The sequence below is a fragment of the Chanos chanos genome, chromosome 6 (genome assembly GCF_902362185.1).
Source record: "Chanos chanos chromosome 6, fChaCha1.1, whole genome shotgun sequence".
Classification (NCBI taxonomy): Eukaryota; Metazoa; Chordata; class Actinopteri; order Gonorynchiformes; family Chanidae; genus Chanos; species Chanos chanos.
In genome coordinates, this window is record NC_044500.1 from 10667708 (window position 1) to 10691006 (window position 23299).

The 23299-nt window shown below is 43.7% G+C and overlaps 1 protein-coding gene across 1 annotated transcript in view; it reads right to left on the reverse strand.

Moving 5' to 3' along the window:
• Positions 1-893: 893 nt before the first annotated feature.
• Positions 894-23299, reverse strand: part of gab2 (GRB2-associated binding protein 2) — a 37546-nt gene continuing 15140 nt past the window's right edge. Inside the window, exons 2-10 of the mRNA XM_030777402.1 lie at positions 18496-18796; positions 7197-7428; positions 4443-5038; positions 2671-2768; positions 2177-2462; positions 1896-1986; positions 1680-1782; positions 1367-1489; positions 894-1037 (exon numbers count right to left, since the gene is read on the reverse strand). Coding sequence (XP_030633262.1) covers positions 894-1037; positions 1367-1489; positions 1680-1782; positions 1896-1986; positions 2177-2462; positions 2671-2768; positions 4443-5038; positions 7197-7428; positions 18496-18796 — 1974 coding nt within the window. The remainder of the gene's footprint in view (positions 1038-1366; positions 1490-1679; positions 1783-1895; positions 1987-2176; positions 2463-2670; positions 2769-4442; positions 5039-7196; positions 7429-18495; positions 18797-23299) is intronic.

Genomic DNA, 23299 nt, shown 5'->3' on the forward strand with positions numbered 1-23299 from the left:
AAAACTCAGCTAAATCGAATGCTTTAAATGAAAGAATGAGACACGTTGTTCTTCAAACTAAAAACACAAATGTTTCTTGGCATTCTTGCTGAATTCAAGGTTTGCTAAAGCAGTGATTAAGTAATTATTTTACTTTTCCCTGCCCATTTTCTCAGATCAATATGCGCATTCAGACTGCAATTTAATTTGACTGGTAAGCCATCAATGTAAACTCTTGTATATATCTCTGAAGGGAATGATTTACTGCGCAGCCTGGTTCACAGAATTACTGATACTGTGGTTTACATGACTGGTAATGCGGTGCACTGTACTGTACTGTAAAAGTAAGATTACCCATGCATCTAGCCCACTGTTTGCTGTACGTGCTCTTTAAAATGCACTATATGGGGTAATAGGCTTAGGGGCGTCAAGGACAATTGGTCTACACAAATTCAAATGAAGTCACACACGCTGTAGAAGAGAGCCAAACCAACTGGCCAGTCACCAAGCTGAGGAGTTGTAAATGCTTTTTTTTTTTTTTTTTTTTCGATGCTTTTTATATCGCTTTCTGACACCTTTTTTTTTTTGACACTTTTTTAAAAATCGTTTTTCAATGCTTTTGTAAATGTTTTTTTTTTTTCTTTTTTTTTCAAATCGCTTTTCGACGCAGCACAGTGCGGTGTTCGCAAAAAGAAGAAAAGCACTCGTTATGGCTTCAGGTCCCGTTTTCCAAAAGAAAAAAAAAAACCCAGTCCACTTCAAGCCCTCTGTGTGTATTGACCTCTGTCCAACGTCTCTCTGACGCGTCTGTTCCTAAAATCCAACCGTTAGAGCCAGAGAGAGAGAGAGAGTCAGGCTAACGACTGTAAGGTGTTGTCTCCCAGCCACGGTGAGTGGGTCAGGGGAGCGTGCTGTCAGGACTTGACCCCTTTGGCTGGCTCAGAGGACTGTCGCACGTCTGTCCACTCCTGCATGGTGTTCTGTAGCGCTTGCGTCTTCTCTTTGTCCACTTGCACGTAGTCCACCTTTTCGTCTGAGGTCACAGATGATGTGGAGGGCTGTGTGTGTGTGCGGGTGTGTGAAAAAGACAGAGGGAATGAGTGAAGAGTCAGAACAACACGGTATGTGTGTGTGTGTGTCTTATGGAGAGCAACAAAGAGCATTATGGTTCATGAGTAATGGATTATGTCAAGAGTCTACAGTGTCGGTTTCATGCCTTGAGTGACTGCTCAAATTTTGGCCATGGAAACTGAAGCAGTGGTCACAGATCTTGCTGATGCATATGTAGTGAGTGCCAGATTTTATAGGTCTTTCTCGTTATCACAGTCACATAAAATGGAACCATGTGAACCTTTAGTAACCTTTAAGGGGGTTTGATGGATCATACCTTTCTGTGAGGGCTGGGGGATCCAGGCTGGAAATCCAGAGCCAGGTAGTCCACATTTCCACATTTCCTGGGTGCAGGGCTGCTGGTGCCGCTAACTGCTGGTGAGGTAGAGGCCGGGTTTTGCTGTTGGGCAGATAAGATCAGTAAAGAGTCGCTTAGGAGTTCAAATTAAGTCTACCGTCGCTCCTTAGAAAGTTTGTCACATAACCCAAGCTAATCTTCCAGCCACCACAACTGGTTCCTTGAGAAACAGAGCTACAGCCAGGATGGAAAACCGGTCAATGGCTTTTTTCTCTCCGTGCTGGCCTCTTACCATTGCCACGTAGTTCTCCTCACTGTCTGCGGAGTCAGTGCTGGTGATGCTTTGGGTGGAGATTGGCCGACAGTGCTGAGATGAGATCGAGTTCATGATAGGCCTGCGGATGGAAAAAAAAAAAGCGGACGTTTAACGACAGTCCCTTCTTTACAGAGTGTGTACCCTGAGCACGAGAAAACAGGATGGTCCCTAAGGAAATAAGACAGGACTCACATGGGTCTTGTCCAGGACTTGGTAATGGGGCTGTTGAATGGCAGCTCGTCAATGATGCCGTTATTTCTCAAGTCGAGGGGCGTCGGCTTTGCTGTAAATTAACACAGAACAAATCAACGTGCAATTAAACTCATTAGTAACCTGCAACTTCCAATAAAACTCACTTGTAGATGAAAGCTTAATCAGTGAGAGAGAGAGAGAGAGAGAGAGAGAGAGATTTGACTGAAAATTGCATGTGACTAACAGATGTTTGGGAGATAATTCTGATTAAGTCCACTCACCCTTCCTGTTGGGTTTTAGGTTGCGGTTAATGGGTGGGGGTGTGACGTCACTCAGACGGCCAGGCCGATGGGACAGAGACGCTGTGCTGCCTTTCCTTGCTGGGAGGGTGGCCGAGAACCCTGGGAAGTCAAAATGATGTGGCCCGGGGCTCATGGGAATGTAGTTGTTCTTTGGACTGTCTGCCAGGGCCGCGTTGAGGGGAGAAGACGAAGAGCCAGGGTTCATGGGTACATAGTTATCTTCCGAGTCGCCGCTGTCCGATCGGGTCAGAGGGGCCTTCGTTCTCTGCCATGGGAACCGAGCCAAAGAGTGTTTTGATTCGTAGTAAGAAAAAAAAATTACATGATTTCATTCAGGCTCAGCGGCATCTTGAGGTAGAAATAAATGTTGACAAAACAGATTTATACTCAGAATTTTAAAGCCTATTAACACCAAAATGTTGTTCAAATATATGATCTGAGATGATGTCATGACAGCAGAACAAGTGATTTACCAGGTAAGAACTGAAGCCGTCGTTAACTGACTCCACAGATTGGCCTGAGTTATTGAAATAGATTGGGCGCTGGTGACTGTTGGTCTCAAAGGAAGAGCCTAAGAGAGGAGAAGAGAAGAGGAGAGAAGAGGAGAGGAGAGGAGAGGAGAGGAGAGGAGAGCAGAGCAGAGCAGAGAAGAGGAGAGGAGAGGAGAGGAGAGGAGAGGAGAGGAGAGGAGAGGAGAGGAGAGGAGAGAAGAGAAGACAAGAGAAGAGCAGAGCAGAGAAGAGAAGAGAAGAGAAGAGAAGAGAAGAGAAGAGAAGAGAAAAGAAGAGAAAAGAAGAGATATTAAGGTTACAGAGGTAAAATATAACATCTTCAACAGAAAAAAAAAATTCCAGGATTCCATTCCTGTTGTTATTGGTTGGAAAACAGGCCGGTTTAAAGTCACACGATACATGTTCTCGGACGCCGTAGTTAAAGGGCAGACATTCCTGCATAAATTTTAATGTGGTAACTAATGCTTCCCAGAGAGAACAAACGCGCAAGGGCATTTCATCAAACGCCCCATTGCCTCTTAATTAGCCTTCCAGGGAACACGGCTCCAAAGGCACAGGTGTGCGAGCAGACTGAGGAGGGGTGAGCGGGGTCAAGAGGGCACTTCCTGTCCCTGTACTGGACCCTGGCCTGGCCTGGCCTGGTCTGGTGGAGTTTGCAGCCTCGAGGGAGGCTTGCCACAGAGGCCGTTCTCTCTTCCACCCCCCCCCCCTATTTATCAGGCCGGAACGAGGCATTCTGGGCCTGCCTGCATGGCTAGAATTTCATTAGCCTCCCAGCAGATCAGAACACAGTCTGCCAGATTGCTTCTTTGTTTCAAATCAGCAGCTAGCTTTCAATGGAAGAGTGAGGGGAGGGGAGGGGAGGGGAGGGAGGGGAGGGGAGGGGTACAAGAGAGCAAGAGAGTGAGAGAGAGAGAGAGAGAGAGAGAGAGAGAGAAAGAGAGAGAAAGAGTGAGAGAGAGAGAAAGAGAGAGAAGGACAGAGATAACACTCTCTTAGAGCAAACTGCTCTGCAATGGAAAAGAAGATTTCAGAAGAGAGGAGACAATGAAAGGCTGAGCAGTTCAAAATGCTTTGATTCAGCATTTGCGTTATTATGAAAAGAGGAAATCTGAAAATGCTTATGGTGAAGTGTACCTAAATAATGAGTTTGGAGGACATAATAAGGACACAATTTACTTCACTTCACTCTACATCATGATATACTTTTAAAGGGACAGGCCACCAAATTCCAAAAGTATCAGTTTGAAGACCTGAAATGTGGAAAAATCATTTTTGATATACTTCAGCAGTTCCAGCATTCTCTCTCCATGCTTTTGAAACACAGAAAAATTCCAGTGTTGATAGTTAAAAGAGATTACTTTGTTAATTTGACCAACTGATTCAAGGTTTGCATAAGTACATTTTTATCGCAGCTGAATTATAATATTCCAGAAAAGCCCTTGAACTGCCACCAGAGATACCAAGCCAGACAGAATCAAAGAAAAAAAAAAGAAATAAAAAAAAAAATGTAAAAATGCAGCAGTGCTCTTCACAGCTATTTAGACTGAATGTCTGTAATGTAGGAATTTGAAAAATATCATCTAAATTTGATGATTTGTCGCAATCTCTCTTTGAAGACTAACTGCGTCCATAGTCTACATCACACAGAGAGTTAAAACTTGCATCTGATAAATCTTAGAGAACAATATTTATTGTGTTTAAACGTGTTGTTTGAAAGGGATGTTCAGTACCTCTATGAAGCCTGATATTCTCTACAGCAGGTAGAGTGTTCCTCCTGGGGATCACCGCCGATACAGAGTTCACCTCTCCGTTATGTGCTCCTAGCGAATGGGGACTTCCCCAGCGCAGCTCTGAACCTTGGCTGGGTTTGGGGGGCCTGGGCGGGGGGCCGTTGGACGAGTCCGCGCTGGACGGCGTCAGGGCGTTGTGGTTCTTATCGAACGTCCGCGGGATCTGGTAAAAAGAGCCGGGGGTGGTGGGCAGGTCGTAATTGTCCGGCGGTCGTTCGTTGCTGAGCGGATTGGCCAGAGCGTTGCAGGGAGTCTTGTAAGTGTAGATGTCGTCGTTTTCCAGATCCAGCTCTGACAGGCTGGCGTGGGGAGGGGCCTCGGAGGCGTAGGGCCGCGGGAGAACGTAGCAGGCGTCGTGGGGGGAGTCGGCGCGAGATGGCAGCTGGTGTTTTCCGGACTTGGGCAGACTGTAGAAGCCGTGCAACTGGCTACCCATTCCATTCAGACAGTGGGAGAAACCATGAGTGAGCTTCTGCACCGCGGAGTCACTGCCCACCAACAGACTACTGCGTGACGCCTGTGAAAAACTGGCACTCCTGTGGAGAAGGGCATGCAAACCCACACACACACACAAACACACACACACACACACACAATAGTGAATTTCCAGATGACCACTACTCATTAGTCTGCTACTGAAATAAACCTACAGCTACAGAAGTGGACAACAAATTTAATATGTCTCACGGCAAATCATAATTGTACCCATTACAACTTCTCTAATAATCTCGGACAACCACCAAGAGCAGTGGGTAAGATCTGTATCTACTTTAATCCATCATGAAGCTGAAATTTATATCATGCAATGTTCCAATTAACCTACAGGGGCAGTATTCCTCTTTATCCTGTCTACTTTGGGCATGATTGATGATTCAATGAAAACAACCAGTCATGGGAGGGAAACCACACACTTTGGCAAGAGAGTGTATTTGTTTCAAATGACATCTTTTTTTTTTTTTTTTTACTCATGCATAATTCTTGTTCTGCTCTGGCATGGTGGGGTGAGTGGTTATGGGAGTAAACCAAACATACGCATCAACAAATGGCAGCTTTGCAATTTTCCCACAGTAACACTGGCATGGCTAATACCCGGGGGACCTGCCTCACATATCTGTGTTTCTTTGCATGCCCTTGACCCTGAGTAGTGTGTGTGGATTAACCACAAGACCTCATGCCCTGTGCCAATGAGCAATGCAAAAAGACTGGCCACTGATGACGTTGATCACGATGGGGGAATACCTTCTGATGCTTAAAAACACATTCGTTGCATAAGAGTGATTGCTTTTCATATTTCAAGATTGTTTGCTGAGCTAAAGATTAAATTAGCCTGAACCCATGACGAAGAAGCATTTTTTTTTACGACAACCTTTTACGGTTTCAATATAAATTTAATGAAAGGCTTCTGTTGGGTTTTAGATTATGATTATGAAGTGAGAATAAGGAAGCGTTCGGGATCTGCGGACTACGTTAGTACATCCTGAATTGGTATCCTTCTGCAAACACTCTTCAACGTCAGTCCTTGAGCCGGAATTTCCATGAGGCGCTGCGAGGTGTTTGTGAAAGGCAGATATTCCATTGTAAACTGTCAATCAAACAGTGTGTATTGACATCACGGTAAAACAATCCAAGCGGATTACTTAAATCCCGACAGATCTCGCAGGTTTGACCGGTGCTTCATCACAATCAAATACGCTTAAGACTACCTCTGAGATGCAACGCAAGCTGGCTCAGCACAAAGCCAATAATATAATCACTTTCACCTCAAATCCAACTTTTCTTTGGTTTTAGTAGATAGAGTTTGAGAGTCAGGTCAATACGTCCAACAATAAGGCGTATAGATTTAAAGTGAAAAGCGCAAACAAAGCACAAAGTTAAAAGAGAAGAGAAACGAAATGATTGTTCCAGACAGTAATGATGATTAATCAATATCTCTGGTTGTATTCATCATAAAGCTTTCTGTTTATGCACTGTTGCATGGAGATTATTTCTAAACAGATGACAGGTCATTATCTATCACCATCTAATTTTGTTTTGAAAGATGATGTGTCACTAGACCTCTGTGGCTCGCTTAAAAAAATTGTTTAAAAATATTGTGAGAAAAAAAGGAGAAGAGAGGACAACAGACTTGAAAGACTTGCAGTCATCTAGTGAGACAAACTGAAACTTTTAAATTCCGGATTTCAAAAAAATATTAAATATTAAAATATTTCAAACGGATCAGAATTTTTACCTCACTGAGCAGGTGAGGATTTCATTCCATTAAGAAACATCTATTCGAATTTTGGAAGAATGAGCTGGAAGAACCCTGCTGAAGTTTTGTGTTAACAGAACAATAAGAACTATAGCTACAACATTGCTTTCCCTTGAGGTATGATTTATAACAAATTGTTAAAGATGTGCTATTGAAGATGTTCCATCTGATATGAAAGCGTGAAATGTGACCGAGCATTTTACAATATTTCCGAAAGTAGTTTACCAGAACAACAGGCTGATGTCAGTTTTATAACAGATATTAAGTGGGTGTTGTTAAAACCACTGAAGTAAAGCTGCTTCCAGCTGCACAATCTGTCCCTACATTCCACAGACTATAAGTCTAGAACGTTCTGCTGTGTGTTTGCGTGGCTTTAGTATTGGCCGGTGTAATGAGACCGTAGGAAACCCGACAGGGTGCCCCTAAAAGTCATGACCTCTTACCGTGCACTCTCGCTCTTCCTGCTCATGCACTGGTGGAGAAGGAGATAGTCCTGGGGGGCACTGTTGGAGAGGGGGCCATGGGGGTGGCGCACAGGAACGTCAAATGTGAACAGCATTGGTTGGCTGGAATGGGAGGGCATTGAAGATTTGCGTTCACCAATCAGAGGAGCCAGAGAGCCACTGAGGTCACTGGCCATGGAACGTGGCATGTGGCTGGTGGAAGACCTTTCATCTGCAGGTAGACACGAGAAAAGCAAATTATTTATAAAAAGACAACTCAAACAACATCGCTGAAAGTGCACAAAAGTTTCAGTTTCTGTTTGGAAGCCAGAACCTAAACACGATGTGTTGGGAATCATCTCTAACTGCTTTAACTGAAACCTGATCAGCAACTTAGAGTGAAACTGAGGACAACAATGGCACAAACATTATAAGTATGTGGGACACCAAGGAATTTTTATGTCCTCTGCTTTTTCCAAGCCATACCTTTTAAACAACTTCATCATCCAGTAGGCTTGTTTTGAATGGCTACGAAACAAAAGCCAAAAACAGGAGCCGACCTCTCCCCATTTTCCCGCCATGATCAATGGGGGGCAAAGGGCAGGGAAATTCAATTGAGGATTTTAAGCGGTAACATCCAAGTCGGCATGTATTCAATAGCTTTCAGTATGCTCTCTAAACTCAATCAATGGAGATAGCCCATCCATCTTTTAGGCCGGAGGACAAAAGGGGCTCCTCTGAGCTCTTTGTCTGCAGGCAAAGGTCATTTTTATAACACCCTTTCGCTGCCGTGTTAATAACAAACAAGGTTACAGGGAGTTGAGCTGTGTTCTCCTATCTATCTGTTTTCTACTATGGCTATGTTTGTGTGAACAACATGGCCTTTGCTTGGTGCTGTTTCTTGGTGACATCTCTGATTTCTCTACCGTGGGTCTGTAGAGTGGAGACAAATCTCAGGCCTATGCACCCAAAATAGACTGGGCAGCCAGCCAAGAACCAGGAAGTGCACATGACCTCCAAATCTCAGAGAGAGAGAGAGAGAGAGAGAGAGAGAGAGAGAGAGAGCGTGGGCGGCCTACTCGACTACTAGAGAAGACCTTAACAATCGAACTGTTAGCAGACTTCAGAGAGGGGGCGGAACTTCACCCTCCACTTTGTAAAGCACAACACATCTGCCAATGGGGTAGAAAGCAAGTTCAAGTCTCATTTCATGTCACAAAAACTATGCTCTTTGCATGTGTTAAGTGGATCACAACTATGAATCGGGGACTCAACTGACAACGGTAAATTTCTCTTAAAATCAAGTTAATTATAGTCCTTCATATGTGATATCAAGGGCATTTAAAGTGGTTTGTGAGTTCTAAAGTTTTCCAAAATGCATCTGAACAACGAATACAACCAGCTTTGCACACAAAAAACTACACTTTTCTTTCTGAATGAGGTACGTCCAGTCAGGCAAATCCATTTATTCTCAGACAGTGGGACACTGACCACCAAGAACGAGCAAAGGCCACAGTAGTATCAGTCCAGAGCCAAGGGAATACTCTGACTCGCTAACATGAACGAGGTCATATTCCTGCCTGAGGGAGGGAAAGACAGAGAGAGAGAAAGGGAGAGAAAAGAGAGAGGCCTCCTCTAAAGGATTTCTCTTTTGCTTTCTGTCCACTGGACAACAGCCTAGAGCTCAGGCCAGGCCATGGTGTCAGGAGCCCCACTGCTGGACTTCAATTAGCCCATTGTTACTTCAAGAGCACCCATCTCCCAAGGGTAGTTAAGCCAGCTTTCCTATTCGCCACAGAGAGCCCTGTAAAAGCACTCAACCATGTCAGGCAGCCCTGGCCTCACTAACGGGCATGGATGTATTGATTTGTTAGGGGAGAGCTCTCTGTCCCCCTTTCCGAGTGCAGAGATGTGGGAGAGGGAGCCAACTGGATGCGTCAGATACAGACTGAAAGATTGTAGGCGTAGAGCAACATGCCATGGTGCAACAAAAAAAGAAACACCTCAGGGTAGAGAGCTCTGGAGTTCAACTTGATGCGTGCACCTGTATTTGTTCTACTGGTTGAATGTCTTGTTTGAAAATTGCGATGATAATGGCTCCATTGTATGCTGACAGGTTAAGAGTGTAGCTATCATGTCACTACTGAGACTAAAGGGACGAACTGATCAATGTGCTTGTTAGTGAGGTGAGGTGGGTTAAATAGAGCAGGACGCCACTGCTCTGATTTCCTAGGGTTACAAAAAAAAGAAAGAGTCATAAAAATTGGAACACAACATTTACGGATTGCAACTGTAAAGAATCTGAATAAAAGTAGGTACTGGAACCTGTTCCAAACTCGCCGAATAGATTCTAGATATTTCTTCAACCAACAGAAAATTTACATTAAATGTAAGTTAAATATTAGCATAAAAACCCCCACAAAGACCTCTCTTCTTCATCTCATCTCTAAACACGTTAGATAAATTTAAAATGCACTGGAATTTCAAAGGACAGCGCATAACATACTTTTCCAGCATTGGGTCAAGGAGCAATTGAGTTCATGTGAAATGCCTCCAATAATTATCTATAATAAATCACCTTCCGTCTTACTGGTGGTGTCGGAATCACCTAATAGAATTAGGCTGCTAGGTCCCAGGGTTCCAGAATTAGAACCTTGCTACAGCATGAAGCACAAGGCTCGCTTCACAGAGAACTCACTGCCTCCCACAACCATGAAAGTCATTTCAGGACATGAGAGATAATATGATATATATTTAATACAAGAATAGAAATACAGGATGGGCTAATGGCAGAATTGAATTAAAATGTTTTACTAGACATTTCTACTGTGCTCTAGATGCCCCAGATTCTTTGGAGTTACAAACAATAACAGGGTCCTCCTTTGTAAACATCTTAAGTTCTTTCTTCCTCATATGATTATTTAAACAACACAGTAGGACTTACAGACATACCACCAGCTTTTCAGGTTAAAAACAAGATGACAATTCATTTAATTTCAATCTCAATTACAGAAAAAAAATAATGTGTAAATATCGACAAACTTGGTTCAAATTAATGTTTTAAGACGAAAAAAAGAACAGTCTAGGATAAAAGACAATGCTTAATATTTACATGAGCCACTTGGAAAGGGTTGGAATTATTTTGATGTGAGGTAAACACCAATCTCACCTAGACATGGCGTGTAATATTAGAAATTTAACTGAGATTTAACTTAACAAACCCCGGTCTGGTCTAAAAGGAAAAGCAAAATTTAACTCGAAAAAAATGTGCCCAAATGAAATTTGCTGTATATTCTCTTTTTTTACTACAGATTTCAGTCAGACAAGCATCTGTTGTCCCGGGGGTCCCGTGCTCACCACTGACGTTTGCAAAACAATACGTCAACCCCCCCCCCCCCAAATGGCATGCCAAGGGCCATTTGCATTCCTGGAGTTTGGAGACTCCATTTTCCTTAACGAGATTGACGTCAGATGATAATAGCATCTCTGGTAACCCCAGTACTACCCATTAGCTAGACACGGGAAGCCTTGGTCAGAGGACAACAAAAGTAGTGGTGTGGGAAACCGGTTACTGTGGAAACCATCTATTACTATATGAAATGTAAGGTATGAGAATGTCAATGAAAGAATTTGTTTGGGTTTTTTTTTTTTTTCGTTTGTTTGTTTTTGCTTTCTCATGCGAAGCATGAAAATTATGCTCAACTGAATAACTGCAACAATCTGCATTTTTTTTTTTTTTTCTCAAAATGCCAAAGGTCACACTGAACATTTATCTGCTGGAATACAAAGTTGTTGTTTTTTTTTTTTTGTGTGTGTGTGTGTACCAGAACAACAGCATCAGGCGCAGAAACACGAGAGAATCTCATTTTTCTGTTTTTAAAGCAATAGGAGCTAATTGTCATGGGCCGGTACAGTTTGAATGGATGTGAACGAGTCAGGCTGCTGAATTTGGGTGAGAGTAAGAACATTAGTTCTGCATACTTAGTAATTAGCAGGATGACATTATGAGATGCTATGTGGAGCACAGGAGCCTCCTCTTGATCACATTACTCCCTCTTTGCACGGGCTACGTCATGTGAACACCGCCTTTGACCATGAAGCAACATCAATTTGCCTCAGCAGCGTTGACCGATCAATCAATGAGAAAGCCCCTCTTTGTCAGCTCCAATGAATCATCAAGTTTGAATGATTTCATTCTTCCAAGAATCACAGAGCAGGGAGAGGGAGACGTAGAGGAGAGAGAGAGAGAGAGAGAGAGAGAGAGAGAGTGAGTGAGAGAGAGAGAGAGAGAGAGAGAGAAGGAGGAGAAAGGGTCTTTCTTTCTCCTCCTGTTTCTGTCCTAGTTGCTACAGATAGTCCAGGCACTTTGTAAAGAAAATAGGAGAGTCATCCATAACTGGGAGAACTTGACAAAGGTTATGCTGACTGGGGCGAAGCTTGTTATGGTGTATTTCATTTCATCTGCCGTGTGGAAAAAATGAGACTCTTAGCTAAAACACAGAGAGACAGGTTCTTAAGCCAAGGATGTGGAATATTAGGGCATGCACAGTGACACCATATAACCTCAACACTGAAACTTTGAAGTAATGCTCTGTGGAGCACAGCAAAGAAACAAAATACCGGTTCAAGTGGTTTCCAATGACAACACGTCTGGATATCAGTCAGCATGATCTAGGTTAGGCCAACATTTTACTTGAGGTGATAGGAATGCTCATGACAACATGTTCAAACTTTGATGATCCACTACGTTACCACAAATAAAGATTTCCTAAGGTCGCGTAAATACAATATTCATAAACAGGTTATTTTTTTTTTTAACCTTTAAGCCTTCAATTCAGATAAATACTTCAATACTTCAATTCAGTTTTTTTCTATTCTGCGAGAGACCATTTATCATCGCGTTCACTCTCAGTGATAGGCGCGACGGTTACAATCCCTTTTCAGCGCGTTCTCATGGGTTACAGGATGCTGGTGATCCTCGCTGCCTATTATTCTGCCCACGGATGGACCGAATCGAGAGTCGACAGCTTGCGTTTATGCTACGAACCAAAAAAAAAGTACAGAATATACAGGGTATGGTGTTTTGTTTTGCTCATCAGTATTTGAACAGAGCTGCTCCCTTTCCTCTCCTTGCCTCCTTTACTTTGTCATAAAAGCGCTGTGGTCGAAATTTTTGGAGGAGATTTCGGTCAGTTTGTCATTTCCTTTTGCACTTGTTGGCGAATAATAAGAGTTGAAAAGATAATTCATCTTCTCTGACAACTTGAAGAGAGGACGAAAAGGAAGTCATAAAAAAAAAAAAAAAAATTAACTGCTACCATGTGGTTTTAGCGGTTAAGACCTCTTTAAAAAAAAGATGATATGCAGAAGGAAGCAAAGGGTGACAGCGTGATTTGAATATGATACGATATGTCTGAGAAAATCTATGCTCAACAAACAAGGTCTGTCACAACTGACTCTAGCAATCAGCTTACGCGAGCACAATATGCGGGACGCTAATAAGTAAACGCACGATGAGGGAAAGAACACTATTCTGGTTGGATCTGCAGAATAAGGTAGTCTTCTCTTACTCTGAAAAAGGACATTCTTGTTGTTATTACTTGGAAGCCCTGGGTTATGGCCAAAGGTACATGCAGAAAAAAAGGGAAGTGGATGAGGTAGATTATAGCTTTGCTTCTGCTGACGTAGGTCAGACCAAACTGACATTATATCATACAGCCCATACCTCACACCACTATAAATAAACCTACTCCCAAGAAAACTATAACGTTCCGTAGTATGAGTGTCACGTTTAAATTTACCACTTACGTCGTGCCTAGAATGCCGTGCTGAAGGGTTATAATTATAAATGCTAGATACCAATCCACACTTCATCTTGCACAGATAACCGCTGTACATCCAGCAGCTTAAGATTCTGTACTGTGCGCAGCATTCTCAGAAGAGATGGCAGTGTTAGGTGTTGTGGGAGGAGGGTGGAATTTTTTTTCTTTTTTCAGTGGCGCTAAGGTCCTCGTGTCATTTTGAGTGATGAAGGTTCTATGCACTTCCCACTTTCAATTCAGCCTAATCTCAGTCTCAGACGTGCAATGGTGGGATTTAGCGCAAGATCTATGGGTATGCTGCTCATTTAGACAAATCACATCCATCTTTGGCTGCATGAATATAACATCTACTTTTAAACAAATTCTCTTATTTCCAACTCAGTAACCAGAGGGAATTATTTCGGAAACGTTACGAAATATTGTCCTCCGGAGGTCTGAGAGCAAAACGGCGACACAACACAGTAATCCACAGGGGACTGCAAAAGAAAGAGATTGCTTATCCAAAAAAATAAAAAATAATAAGCACCCTGGCAAAGTGTGAAGTAGCAAACAACATGCTCTTTAAATAAATCCACCACACAATGACTCAGCTCCATTCTGAATGCAATTTCCTGTTAATACAGCTTTCTCCGGGCCCCCATTTTCAAAAATAAGTTTGGTGCCACGCGAGAAGCTACGCAGCCCCTCACCCTACCCTCAAACACTCGATCACAGCATGCTACCGTGGCGACCAGTGTGGGATACTCTGGGGTGTGCGGCAGTAGACGCAGGAGCTAAGTCAGACAGCTGAGCGGCATGAGCAATCTGACCTTACAGCAGCATGGTGTCTCGTTGTTTCAACAAAAATCAATGGCAGTGAAGGGCACTTTGTGCGCGCGGGGGAGAACGGCCAGGCTAGCGTAAGAGCTGGGCTCAGTTGGGTTACTCTTTTGCCCTTGGCTTTGGGTTGTTCTGTTGCCCTTGGCTAACCTTGTTCTCTCCCTCGCCCTCTCCCAGGAGCAGAGCCCACCCCCCCTCCACACACCCAAACACACACACACACACACATACGCACACACACAGATCAGAGTATTGATACCAGCCTAGTGCTTCTGCTGCTACACCATCCCCCAACAGAGAGCATGCTGTCTATGAGACTATCGTACACGCGCGTGCACACACACACACACAAATTCTCTCTCTCTCCCTCTCTCTTTCATTACACACTTACTTTCTGAATACAGTCATAATGTAAAACACTTAGCTGCATTTCTGCATTTCAACTTCCTGCTATAAAACTTTAGACAGCATACACTAGAGACATACACTGTGAACCCAAGCTGAAAGAAAAAAAAAAAAAACTGGAGACAAAACCTGACAACAAAATTAGCTTTAAATATGAGTGGTTCACTGTTTTTTTTTTTAGTTTACTTGTTGCTTAGTGAGCTTGGAGTGAACTCCGTGGGCTTACAGAGCACTAGCTTACATCAGAAATTCCCAAATGCTGGCTCAAAGTTTCGGCAGACAGATAAGGAGCAAGCCAGACTTTTAAAGCCTTGTAGTGAATCACTGTTTTGGCTGAAGGCAAGGCATGGCAATGTTTTCTTCTATATGAACTCACAACGTCTGGGGCAGAACTGGCTGGAAGTTCATAACAACCCCCCCCGCCCCCTTTTTTTTTTCAGAGAATCCTCACAGCTGTGTAAAAGGTTGGGTCCAAATTGATAGAATATTTGGCGCAATATGTAACCACAGGAGACGCACCAAGACCTTAAAAACAGACGCAGCTGATAGAAACTGGCAGCGCGTGATTTGTTTTTTTGGTCGTTATTGTTGTTATTGTTTATCATTTATCAGCACATGACTGACAATGGTTAACTCCACCTAATTTTTTTAGCAAGACGCACGACTGGTTCGAAATGACCAAACAGCTACTCGTCGCTATGGATAGATCGAGCAAGGTTTTTAATCAGCAGTGCGACAGGAGTTTGAATTTTAATGCGGAGTGAATGGTTTATATTAGTGACCATTTATATAATGGTTTATATCAGGAGTTTGAATTTTAATGCGGAGTGAATGGTTTATATTAGTGACCATTTATATAATGGTTTATATCAGGAGTTTGAATTTTAATGCGGAGTGAATGGTTACTTGTGAAGACGTCTCTGGTGTGAGGCAACCTCTGGAGCCCAGCCAGAGGAGGGCTGGGTTACTCTCTGAGTGGTCACGTCTGGCCTGCAGACATCATAAGGGGAGACAGAACAGTATGTCTAAGAGACACATTAAACAGACACAGCGTCATCCTCCTGTTAGATACGTTACATGCACCCCCACACAAGCAAACAGAAAACACACGCGCGCCCACATGTTCCACGCGCGCACCCACACGCATATGCACACACGCGCGCGTGCACACGCTAACACAAATACACAGATAAACACAAAAACAAATATCAATAAACAAATCTAAGCTCTGTGCTTGGTTCGGGATTCTCATCTTAATGAGATCCACATGTGCACAGCAGGGACACAAACACAAATACACACACAAACGCACGTGCGCGTACACACACACACACACACACACACACACACACACACACATGTGTGAGACACATCCTGAAGTTAGCTTTAAGTAAGTGCCAGACACAGGCTGGCCATCAGTGCCCAGAAGCACAGAGATGCGTTGGGTTCTCCCGTTTCTCAGGCCCACAGTGCAGCTGATAATGTGATACCAGCTCTGGGAAATGAGAGGTCAGGCACCGCAGTCATGCGTAGAGGGGGGAGGTGGGGCGGGGGGAGTAGCTTTCATCACCGCTGCAGTCCCGCAGTGTGTTTTATGCTAGGGAAGAGCCGGTGGCTGCAGGGACTCAATGGCTCTGATTCAAATCCTCCTCCACTAACGCACACCACTGGAGTCAGCTTGGATACGTCCAGTGTGTTCCGGAGGTGAGTATGCGTAGGAGTGCGTGTGAGGGCTGCACTTTATGTGTCTGTGTTTGTGAGTGTGAGTGTGTGTGTGTGTGTGCGTGTGCGTGTTTGTAACTGCTTGGGTGTTTGGGGAAGGGCCAATGGATGTTTATGGGTCTGTGCGTTTGTATGTGTATACACGTATGTACAGGTGTTTATCTGTGTGTGTGTGTGTGTGTGTGGAAAAAAAAGAGGGGGGGGGAGAGAGAGAGAGAGAGAGAGAGAGAGAGAGAAAAAGAGAAACGGAAAGAGAGTGAGTAAGCCCAGCTGGCGGGTCCCTCCACTCATGTCAAAGGCTGGTCAGATAAGGTTCCAAAAGCGTGGGTTTTAAAGGACACAGGCGTACACTTGACTTTCTCATTAGCGCATACCTAGACTTAACCTGCTTTTGACCAGTTTCTTTCACGGTACATCTACAGCACTGTAGGTGTCTAATGCATTATGAGACACAACTGAGTAATCAAACCTCCAACCAAATCTCTTCAACAGACGAGAGGGTGGAGACGTCAACTTAAGATGGCTGACACGGTTCTTCAAGGGCTCTCATTCAAGTTTTCTCGCTCTAAAAACTCAACAAGTGCAGAAAAGTGCGTCAAGTTTGATTATATCAAATTGTCATATTTTTCGTGCATTAGTCTCACTGTAATAATTCATTAGGTAATACAACTCATTTATGCACATATATATATATTCTACCTATAGGCAGAAAAGCTCACGGAGGCCAAATATATTGTGGAATCTAAACCCTACAATGTTTCACTATATAATATACACTCTGGATGAGCTGTGTTCTCTGTATACACTAAACCACATACTATCAGCTTAAGCAACTGCCGTCAAACAAACACAGGGCTTTCCTTAGCCCTGGGAAAACATGTTAATACTCCATTGTAGTTCACTCTTTCAAGTTGTCAAGAGGGGTCTGTGCACAAGAAGTCAACGTATGATTTTAACTTCCTAGGGGAAAAAAAACCCCACAACCAACCAACCAACCAACCAAACAAACAAAAACATCTCTCAAAGAATATCAGGAGAAATGAGAAATACAGATCTTACTCAAGAAGAGGAAATCCTATTTTTGTTTTTCTTTACTTTTTTGTTTTTGTTGTATAGTAAGATAAACATACATGAGGCATTACAAAGACACCAATACATGCCTTTGCTTTGCTAGTAAGCGTAAAGGACATTCAAATGAACACACGAGAGTTGAGGTGTTCGTTCTCGGACGGTCCTCCCGTAAGTTAAAAGCGATACGCGTCGTCCTAGAGGTAAAAAATATAGGGGTCCGTTCAGAAGCTCTATACAAGGTTGCCTTTCTGTATGACGAAGTCAGGGTAAAGGGCCATCTCTGGCATAACCGCGGCCATTGTGCGGCCAGCGATGGGCAGCGATCACTCCCTTTCTTTAACAAAACAAAAGAGGGAAAATCAATAAAGCTTTCAGCCGCCGCATCCATTTGGCAGGGTCGCTCCAACTCAACTTTCTCAAATAACAACCATGAGAAAGAGAGAGAGAGAGAGGGAAAGAGAGAGATACAGAGAGAGAGAGAGAGGGAGAGAGAGAGAGAGAGAGAGAGAGACAGAGAGAGAGAGAGAGAGAGAGAGAGAGAGAGAGGGAGAGAGAGAGAGAGAGAGAGACAGAGAGAGAGAGAGAGAGGGAGAGAGAGAGAGAGAGAGACAGAGAGAGAGGGAGAGAGAGAGAGAGAGAGGGAGAGAGACAGAGAGAGAGAGAGAGAGAGAGAGAGAGAGAGAGAGAGAGAGAGACAGAGAGAGAGAGAGAGAGAGAGGGAGAGAGAGAGACAGAGAGAGAGAGAGAGAGAATGCAATAAACAATAATATCACGTTGCCTCGGCCTGCGCTCTGTCTGACTTTTCATCAGTTCGGAGAAAACACTGGCGTTACAATTTAAGAGTATAGGAGTGGTGCTGTAAAACAAATGTTCATAAATACATGCTATTTCATTACTCCTGTCATGGCTCTTAACACAATCCATAAACCGTGGAGGGGGGGGGCGGCAACAATTTCTCTTTGACAGTGGAAACCATTTTGTTGTTCATGTTCACCAAAGCAAGTAATGCAATAATGAGATGCCCTCACGTGGCCCCGCTCACAGAAGGCCGAAAAATACGTATTTCTCTGTGTATGGCGTTCGAAAATTAACGAGTGAAGAAAAGAGGCAGTATAACTGAACCTTATAAAACTAGAGGAGGAGAGAAAGACACTTTAGGGCTGTATTGGGAACCTGTTTCATGGCTCAAAAGCAATGAAACCCAACATACAACAGCCTGGAGGTGCCTTCCTAGACTGCCCCAGCAACACTTCTACATGAACAACGAGCTGGTAAAATCAAAGCTTAAGACATCACTTAGATCCGTTTGTTGGATACGTGGAACAAGCTGCTATGTCCATTTTGCAAAACAGCACAACAACTAATGACCAATGCACAATCCATAAAACTAATAATCATACTCAAGCAGAGGCTAAGGGGAGAGGAAATGGAAAAGGGGGGGGGGGGGGCGGAGTTCATACCGTGGTTGTCCTCTGATTGGTTGAATCCACACAGCTGACAGATAGACCGCACCCATCGGTTCATTTCCTCCTCGGTCTCGGCGACCAGGTAAAAGGTGCGCTCTGAGGTTTTGATGTCGAAGACGAAGCTGTCCTGGAACTCCTTGCGTTTGAATGTGAGGCCAGCGTCCACCTGCTCACAGCAGTGAAGGTCGATGATCCGGATGGGCTTTTTCGAGTGGTCATTTTTGTAGTACTCTAGCACGTCTGGGTCGCCACTCATTCGTCCGCTGCGCAGGATAAACCACCGTTTTTTCCATGCCTGTTCCCAAAAAAAAAAAGAAAAGAAAAAAAAGCTAAACAACAACAACAACAACAACAACAACGGTTATCCCATAAACCGGCACAGGGACAAAACAAAAATCAAACAAAACAACTTCGAATGCTCATATTAAAGAGTAACGACTGAATCATATTAATAAACCTGTTTCATCGTTAAAGTGAGTAATATCTTTAAATCATTTTAATAACCCTTTTTTTGGGAGGAGTTTTTGAAAAGCAGCGTTGCTGATTCAGCATTGATGCTCATGTATAGTACTATTGCTTCAGTTAAAAAGCTGATCCCTGGCCTGTCTGTGCTTCACTTGTTCAGAGTGTTGAGACGTGACATGAAAGGTGTGCACATCTGAAAGGAGTGCACGTATACTTTGTTTCAGTTAGGGTGTAAACACTGATGAAACCAAGATTGCCTTCCAAGGAAAGAGTGAATATGCTTGTGTGTGATTGCTGCACATACGTGTGTGTGTGAGTGTGTGTGTGTGTCTGTGTGTTTGAGTGTAGAATGTGGCTTTTTAAAAAAAACAAAAAAACAGGTGTTACTCCCCCACTGCATTTCCTGCTCAGATGCAAGTCTTTATGAGGAGGAGGCAAACACACGCACACACACACATACACACACACAAACACACACACACACATACACACATAAAACAACGACGTTATCTACACCATGACAACGCCATCCCCAGCAAACACACCTGCAGGGCTGGCTTTACTTGCTACCTGGGCAGCCGAAGAGACGCAAACACACACAAACAAACATCACTGGCGAGGTGCTTGTACGTGAAGCAATGAGGGGAGTTCCCTCATCATTTGAGTAAATAAACAAACACTATCATGTACAATTTCTGTTACTGTCAAAGGAAACCTGCAAATTATTAACATTCAAAACCTGAAAAACGAGGTAGGCTCATTTTAAACAAGGGGGGGGGAAAAAAACTGCAAAGGGTTTATCATATGAACCATAAAAAAAAAAATAAAAAAAACCCCAAAAAACAAATTCCATTTCAACCACAAAGGAACAGGACACAAAAGAACAGAGAGTACCAGACAGACATGGATCAGAGTTAAAGTGCATGAGCAGACAGAAATATGGGGACTGTTTGAGGTGCTTGGTGCGGAGGGCCGTGTCTGGGACCCGTGGGCTTTTTTGTGCCGTGGTGGGAGACAGCCGGATGATGAAGCGGGGAGTCTCTGGCGCGCTGCCAGCAAAACACTTCCGCTCAACCTCTCTCTCTCTCTCTCTCTCTCTCTCTCTCTCTCTCTCTCTCTCTCTCTCTCTCCAATCCAGCCCTGCTGGTGACACACAAGATCCTGCAGACTCCCTATCCTCGGTTACACACACACACACACACACGCACGCACGCACGCATACACGCATGCACACACAGAGAGTGAGGGGAGAGAGAGCGAGAGAGAGAGAGAGAGAGAGAGAGAGAGAGAGCAAGCCAGAGAAAGTGAGCGAGAGAGAGAAGGAGAGAGAGGGACTTTTGCCACCAAGCTAAGGAACCAAGGACACTCTTTCCAATTGCTGCCCCCCCCCCCCCCCCCGCCCCGCCGCCCCCCCCAACCATCCAGCCACACTGTCCGGCAGGAAGCGGAAAAATGGATCCCGCTGCACATCCTGTGTTTTCTCAAGCCTGCTGTTGACCTCTCTTCAATCATTTTTCTCACACCAGTTTAACAGCCAAACATTCACAACATCAAGTCTCCTACCAAGAGTTTCCAGAAAACAACAGCTAAGATGTCAAAGGTTTTTTTGTGGTTTTTTTTTTTTTTTGGTCTGATGTAAGAGTAAAGTTGGATCGCAACGAATCCTTCAGCAGCGTCCGTTTAAACTGGGTCGAACTGTACGTTCATTACTTATTTGTCACGTGAAGAAAAAATATCAACGTTACTTTCACGTCCAAAGCAGGTTTCATCTATATCCATTATGGACAGTGCAGGAGAGCATAGCTAACAGAGCTCCAGAAATAGCCGGTCTGAGGAGAAGAAAGCCAAATGATAGCATCTGTGTACAGATTGTTCCAGAGGCAGCACAGCGGGGACAGGTTGTTTCTCATTTCATTTTCTGCCAGGCTGATAAATGACAAACAGCAGAGGCTACTCTGCTTTCGTGCCGCTGATGGACCAGAGACGGGGACGCAAGCAACGCGTTTTGTCGCGGCTGTCAGAATTCAAGAAATCTTCGTTTGAGTTTCATAATTTGAAAAAAGAAAAAAAAGGTCTTGTTTTTGTAAACATCTTGTCCAGTGTTTATGACGGTGTAACAGTGTATTGCCGTGTAAACAATCGTGTCATAAAATATCACGGTCTGCTATTGTAGTGGCTTGTTTTCAAAAGAACCGTTACACCCAACAGTATGTTGAGCAATCATTTCTGAGTTAGATTTCTAGGTAAGGATGATGATGTTGATTCTCATTTCCAGGTAAAGAAAAAAAAAAAAAAAGAAAGAAAAACAAAAAGAAGGAGATTTAAAATCTAATGTACCATTCAGTTTGCTTTGTGTTTTTCTGGACACAAGCATTATAAAATAACAACTAGAGAATGTTTTGTTGTATTCATATCTCATTAATCTGAGGTGAGGGCACAAAAATCTTTGCATATAGCAACTCTCTGGATTTAGCTCATTTTGCATATAGCACATCTTGAATTTGCATGAAGCGAGCAGGTTCATGAAATTCTACACCTCTGTCAACATATGTTCTCTCTCTTAGTTTAAATTAAAAATAGCTGCTTAAGAGAGCTAGCTAGATGAGTGATACCGTCTTTGTTGTTGTTTTATACATCCGTAATAGATCCTTGTTTGTGGTTTGCGGGGTAGTTACTGTTGTCTAGAGAGGCAAGGCTCCAAAAACCACCCTCTCCAATCCACACCCACTCAAAACCACCCCACATTATGCTCTTTCCATGAGAAGAAGAAAGAGAGAAAAAGACAAGAAGAGAGAGAGAGAGAGAGAGAGAGAGAGAGAGAGAGAAAGAGAGAGAGATGATATGGTGATACCTAACTGATACACTGAAACAATAAAAACATCTGCTACTCACCTTTTTATCAAGAGAAGCATTTATTGCCTAACAAGTACACATAAAAACCATGCAGCTTAACATGCCAGACAAACACAGGGCTTCTGATGCTCACCAAACAGTTTTGTTTTCTCACTGCCTGGCTATATTGCTAACTCCATTCCACTGATTGGTTTATGGTCCCTGAGCAGAAGTGCGAGAAGCAATCACTTGAGTGCTCCCAGCGTATTTTTTCATCTAAATATATGGACGCGTCCGGGCAGGAACATGACTTCATGGGGTTTGGATCAGTGCCCGGTGAAGTTCGTGAGAGGTCGGGGTGACCCGGTGAGCTTCTCCCCGGCGTGTCCGCCACGCTCAAGGATCACAGACACAAGACTGAGGGCTACGAATCCAAACGTCTTGCTCTGTCCATAAATAGAACTACTAGGTAACCTGGTTTTGTTCACGAAAGTTCAGCATATCAGGCTATATTCACAACGCATGTTCCACAACCCACAACCCAGTTGAATCATCGATGAAGTGACTGATGACGGCGTGTTGTCTGATGACTTTTTTTTCCAGATCAGATTTAAGAAAACAACATTTATAATCTCTTTGGATGGATAGAATATTTAAAAAAGTGAACTGAAACTGGATGGTTTGCGTGATTGCGAATATCTCAGTAGCTTTCCATTGAGGTCTGTTTGCTCTGGCTCTCTCTCTCTCTCTCTCTTTTTTGAGTGCTTTACAAGAGTGTTGCTCGGGTCTGGAGAGGTAAATGATCAACAAATGAACAAAAAATGAACTGGGCCCACGACCCCAACCCCCCCCCCGCCCCCCCCCCCCCCCCCCCCCCCCCCCCCAGTCCACGTCCATCCATCACGGTTAGAGAGGGACAGAGAGCCTGGAGGGGACCTGGCTCCCATCCTTGCCCCCTCTTGTCCTTGAGCTGCATTAACCGCCCAGAGGAGTGCTGCTCTGCTGTGACAGAGCGGTGAGACCTTAACGAGAACGTTCAGAGATTATTAAGAACAGCAACCGACAGCACTGACAGTCATAGATTTGGCCTTGATCCAAAAAGAATGTTCTCTAAGGGCTGTCGTACCAGGTGTTTTTTTTTTTTTTTTTTTAATTTTTATCTATGACATCAGTGTTTTTCTTCTGCTTCGTCTCAACGTGCGGGGCGACGTGTGAGATGGCTCCTGGCAGCTATGCTAGCTTTTTTTTTTTTTTTTTTTGAGTTTCTGGGAGTGGCTTGAGAAACTCACTGACCATTTCAAAGGACACCCACTCAATCACAGATGAAAGGTATGAAAACTGATTGCGCAAAACAATTAGCATTCATACAAACAACTGAAGCGCTTCAGTTTGATGAAAAAGAACAGAATTCCTAGTCCTGAATCACCAGGGAGTCGTTCTCATATGGATGCATGTAGCTAGCCACAAACTGAGTTGCTGTTTGTCTAATCTGAAAGTAAAG